Source organism: Verticillium alfalfae, genomic scaffold, assembly GCF_000150825.1.
Source record: "Verticillium alfalfae VaMs.102 supercont1.7 genomic scaffold, whole genome shotgun sequence".
In the NCBI taxonomy this organism is placed as follows: domain Eukaryota; kingdom Fungi; phylum Ascomycota; class Sordariomycetes; order Glomerellales; family Plectosphaerellaceae; genus Verticillium; species Verticillium alfalfae.
In genome coordinates, this window is record NW_003315032.1 from 799,529 (window position 1) to 803,952 (window position 4,424).

At 58.3% G+C, this 4,424-nt stretch overlaps 4 protein-coding genes across 4 annotated transcripts in view; 1 reads left to right on the forward strand and 3 right to left on the reverse strand.

The window, feature by feature from the left end:
- VDBG_06059 (conserved hypothetical protein) overlaps positions 1-420 on the reverse strand; it is a gene marked incomplete at both ends in the record, with an annotated part of 2,795 nt that extends 2,375 nt beyond the window's left edge. The window contains one exon of the mRNA XM_003003571.1: positions 122-420. Coding sequence (XP_003003617.1) covers positions 122-420 — 299 coding nt within the window. The remainder of the gene's footprint in view (positions 1-121) is intronic.
- Positions 421-664: 244 nt separating this feature from the next.
- On the forward strand, positions 665-1,358 carry VDBG_06060 (predicted protein; the record flags this gene model as incomplete). The annotated part of the gene is made up of 2 exons (XM_003003572.1): positions 665-866; positions 967-1,358. 2 exons carry the CDS (start codon positions 665-667, stop codon positions 1,356-1,358), a joined length of 594 nt encoding a protein of 197 aa, XP_003003618.1.
- Positions 1,359-1,990: 632 nt separating this feature from the next.
- VDBG_06061 (predicted protein) lies at positions 1,991-2,680 on the reverse strand (the record flags this gene model as incomplete). Its single annotated transcript, XM_003003573.1, has 3 exons — positions 1,991-2,237; positions 2,334-2,390; positions 2,490-2,680. 3 exons carry the CDS (start codon positions 2,678-2,680, stop codon positions 1,991-1,993), a joined length of 495 nt encoding a protein of 164 aa, XP_003003619.1.
- A 596-nt stretch (positions 2,681-3,276) lies between these two features.
- The window catches only part of VDBG_06062 (inorganic phosphate transporter PHO84), a gene marked incomplete at both ends in the record, with an annotated part of 2,110 nt that continues 962 nt past the window's right edge, over positions 3,277-4,424 (reverse strand). Inside the window, one exon of the mRNA XM_003003574.1 lies at positions 3,277-4,340. Coding sequence (XP_003003620.1) covers positions 3,277-4,340 — 1,064 coding nt within the window. The remainder of the gene's footprint in view (positions 4,341-4,424) is intronic.

Sequence of the window (4,424 nt, forward strand, 5' to 3'; positions counted from 1 at the left end):
CCGCCGCCGGAGACGACAATGAGAGCGCTGCCACGCCAGAGCGTGCCCTCGGTGCGGCGGTAGTTGAGAAGCGGCCGCAGACGAACTTCACGGCCGTCAGACACGCCTGCGGTCTCGACACCCGTCCACATGAGCATCCTGCCGGGGCTCAATCTCCTCTTTGGCCTCGGCGGCGCCGATCATGATAGGCTTGAAGTTTCCCGCGCGGTGCTCAGCGGTCGTCGGGCGCTCAGGTTCGACGCGATCCTTGTTGAGGAAGCTGGCGAGATCGCTGGTGTTGCCGTGCTTCTCCTGCGCGTCGCGGGGAACAGCTTGGCCGGCATGGCGTAGAAAGGCAGGGCTCTCCTGGTGGCGCCATCTGCTCGCAGAGGCGTACGGATTCTTCTCGACATCGTCAAGCTTCTCGGCGTTGGAGGCCATGGCGAAGCAAGTGTTGGTGATGGGTGAAAGTCGGGAATTTTGGGTGGACTCGGAATGGACTCAATGACGTTATGCAGCTGTTTTAGCGCAACGAGACAACGCGTCTTGGGCCGGCCGGCTGGCTGACAGGGCTGACCACGACGAAGACCCCAACGGAACTAACCCGCCGCGTCTGGTTTTCGCTGCGCTGTGGGGGGAGGAGGGGAGGATGAAAGCTGCGAAAGCAACTTGAAGCTCGGAAAAGATGTATCACAGATCTCAAGGACTGTTGAAGGAGAGACAAGGTTACCAGCAAAAGAGGTTTGGGAGGAAGAGAAGGGGAGACTGGGAAAAAGAGATGAGAAAAACAATTGGGCAAGCCAGCCAGCCAGAGAGATGGATGGCCAAGCTGCGAACCACCGAAATCAGGTCGACGACACTCAGATTCGGCGGGGGAGCTAGAGCTAGTGAACTAACAAGCTTGGGGTGGTTGCTACCAGGGCGGAAGCTGGGTGGAAGCTCGTTGCTGGGGGCGGACGGGCTGAGAACGTGGAATTGCGGCGACAGGGATTCGTCGTCGTCAGATTGCGAGGCAGCCCAGAGGGGTCAGACGAAAGGGCAAGGGTGGGGACATCCGGCGTCTCTTGCTCGACGCTGCTGGTAGTGCTGCTGCTGCTGATGGTGCCGTCAGCCCGCGCCCAGAAGCCGGCGGCGCTCCTCAATCCAAGCTTCTAACCCGTGATGCTTGCTGGCAGCCAAGAGACATCGTCAGAGGGGACCAGGTGTTCGCCCTTGGCGCATCGTTGGCGAGGGATAGACTGCCAGGGTGGCGAAGGATGGACGGCCAGCCCAGGTTGCCAGCTTTCATTTGCTTGGCGACGATGGCGTCGTCTTCAGCTACAGGCCGGCCCGTGATGAAGGCAGAAGGTCTGGCTGATGCTATTCACTACGAACGATAAAGGCCACGCAACACACGAACCGCAGCATGCAAGACTTGACGACGGCAGGCGCGTTGGGCTGAGGCGTCACTGCCGGCGGAGGTGCAGGACGTGCGTGCCAGGGAAGTAACGACCTTGACGACCTACAAGTACCCAACTTCCCACTACGAAAACAGCATCCCGAGGCAAGTGCGAAAGCCAAGAGCCGCGGGCGCCTGCGCATCTTGAAACGGAGGGCGCCCAACATCCTTGCACGCGGCTCGTTTGGGCGTCTCCACCAGGCCCCACGAGGCTATTAGCGTCCATCCCACCACTCCCCACCGTCATCGATCGGACGATGGTCGACATGCAGTCACGCAATACAATTTCAGTGATAAGCGATATGGCTTTTTTTCTTCGTCGACTCCATGTCCTTGAAGCCGTATTGAATGCCGCGTCCGCCATCTCACCAGCGGCAGGTCCAATTGGGTCAACAGAGTAGCGCGAGGCAGCAAGACAAGCGCCGATGTAACGGCCCTGCTCAGAACCATGTGCATCTGTATCTACATCGTGCGTAGTGCCACCAATGCCAAGGGCAGTAAGGTTCTCTCCACAGCGAGTGAACACCATCACCCCCAGCCCGCCTCCCGCCTTGTAATAGTCAGTAAGCGCGGCTACGCCTCGTCCTCGGCGTCAGTGTCAGGGTCCCACTCCGGCGGCGGGCGCCGAAACTTGGATCCCTCGTGGCCGTGGCATCCGAGAGTTCCGTTATCGTTGTAAAGGACCTTGTCGAGGTCAATATTCGTCTTGTGCGTGCCGTCTTCCTCGCCGGCCCTGTGGCACCGACAGGCGAGGTACTGCGTGCCGTCCTTGTAGTTGTTGGTGAGCTTGCACGTTTCGCAGCTGTCGTGGAACCTGCCACTATTTCCAACAGTCAACATGGCGCCTGCATTCTGTCTGTCTACTGCTGTCCCCCGTGTGAATGGCAGGGAAAGGAGGAAAAGATAAGAGGCTTACTTCTCGGAGGCGACGAGGGTGCCACCGTTGTTGCCGACGCATTTGCTGAGGTCAATCCTGCGCTGGTGGTCAGCTACGTGAGCCAGCACCCACGCAAAGAGAGAATAGCAGGAAAAGGATGAGTCGGGCAGAAAAGGAGAAAGGTTGAAGCCTTACTGGGTCCAGTCATAGTCGAAGATCTCCGTCTTGTCATTGTTGCAGTAGGTGCCGAGAATGCGGTTGTTGCGGAACTTGCAGGCGTCCCAAACACACGTCTTGACGAAGCTGCCGTCGCTGGCGGCGGCGCTGCTGGTAATCCAAGCGAGGACGACCATGGCGGCGCAGACGACACGCGCGTTGGGGGTCATGTTGCTGGTGTTGTCACTGTTGAGTGGACTCGTTAGAGATGGGCTAGACCGCTCTTCCGCGTGAGGCTTGTTGAAAGATCCAGAATACAGACTCTTGTGCTTATTAGTGTTGGTGAAGCAGGTGGCGGAGGAAAACTGGAAAGTCACGTTGACTCCTCGTAACACTTCCACCAGGCATTCGGGACGTGCCTGCGTTGGACTTCCTGGTGAATCACATGTGTTCAACTGGAAAGAGCACACATGGAGTGTGTGACGCAGACTTGTTGAACGAATGCGCCGTTCTCTAGATGCGCTAGGGGTCTATCGTGTGGAATATGCTGAGCCCCCCCAAACCGACAACAATCTTCCTACAACATCGAGGTTTGCGACTTTCGAAATAGGTGCACGCCGAAATCAACCAACTTGCACCCTTGGATGGGCTTAGCAAAGGCTATACACTCCATGCAGGTACCAAACACATGGGCTTTCTTCCGAAAAGCAAGCACTGTGACGCAAGAGCAAATTGGAGAGCAAAGTCAAGTTCAAATAATTGCAAATACTACGCTAAATGTTTGCCATGCAACCCACCAACGCCTCAACACACAATATGACAACGTTCAAGCTGCAGCAGACTTCTCCTGGAGCTCTGGACTCCCGGGAGTCTCAGCAACGCCACGTCCTTCCTCACCCTCTACGGCCTTTCCCTTTCCCTGTCCCTGACGGAAGTACCCGTGAATCTCAGGCGACCAATCACCTTCACCGGCAGCCTCCTCTTCACCTCCAGACTTCTCGCCGTTGCCGCCGCGCTGCTCCTCTTCCCACTCGGTCCTCAGATCACGGATCTGCGACTTGAGGTCCAGGTCGGGGTTGTATTCCTTGCCGGCGCCGCGCATTCTCTCCCAAGCAGAGAGATGCACAGGGTGCACGGCGACGCCGTGGTATTCCTTCTCGCGACCCTGGATAATGTACATCCACCGCCTCTCCTGCTCGCGCAGGTCGAGGCCCGTCGTGTCGGGCAGGAAGCCCCAGGTAAGCAGCATGCCGGCGAGGCCGAACCAGGGCACAACGTGGAACTTGGTCGGCGTGTCGATGTAATTGTACAGGACACTTGCGAGGAGAGCACCGGCCTTGCCGATGCAGGCGGAGAAGCCGTGGGCCGAAGCGCGGACGGGCGTGGGGAACACTTCGCCGGCCACAAGGAATGTGACGCTGTTGGGGCCGAACTGGTTGAAGAAGGAGGAGAGGAAGTACATGGCCTGGAAGGCGTGAATGCCGGCGGGGGAGGTGTAGTAGTCGTAGTTGAACGCAGGGATAACGAACATGACGAAGCACATGAAGAAGCCGACTTGCTGCATCGTCTTGCGGCCGTAAAGCTTGTTGTCGATGAGGAGACTGGCGAGGTAGTATCCCGCTAGGGAAACGACAACATTGATGAGGTTCCAAGTCCACTTCTCCATCAGACTGTTGGGGTTGGAGGAGATGACCGAGATGAACTGGCCCTGGAAGAGCTTGTTGCCGTAGAAGAAGACATCGTTGCAGAACCAGGTACCGGCGGTAGCGAGAAGGCGGCCGCCAAAGTTGCTGCAACAGGCGCGCAGCGGGGTTGACGTCGTAGCCGGTGACGGAAAACGCCGGCACGCTGCTTCGCGAGGGCCAACCTGGCGGGTTGGCACGGGGCATCCTTCCGGGTACGGTAGTAGAACGAGCCACAGGGTGCCAATGGGGGGGAAAGGCAAACGAGGATGCGGGAGGGTGAATTTGGGGC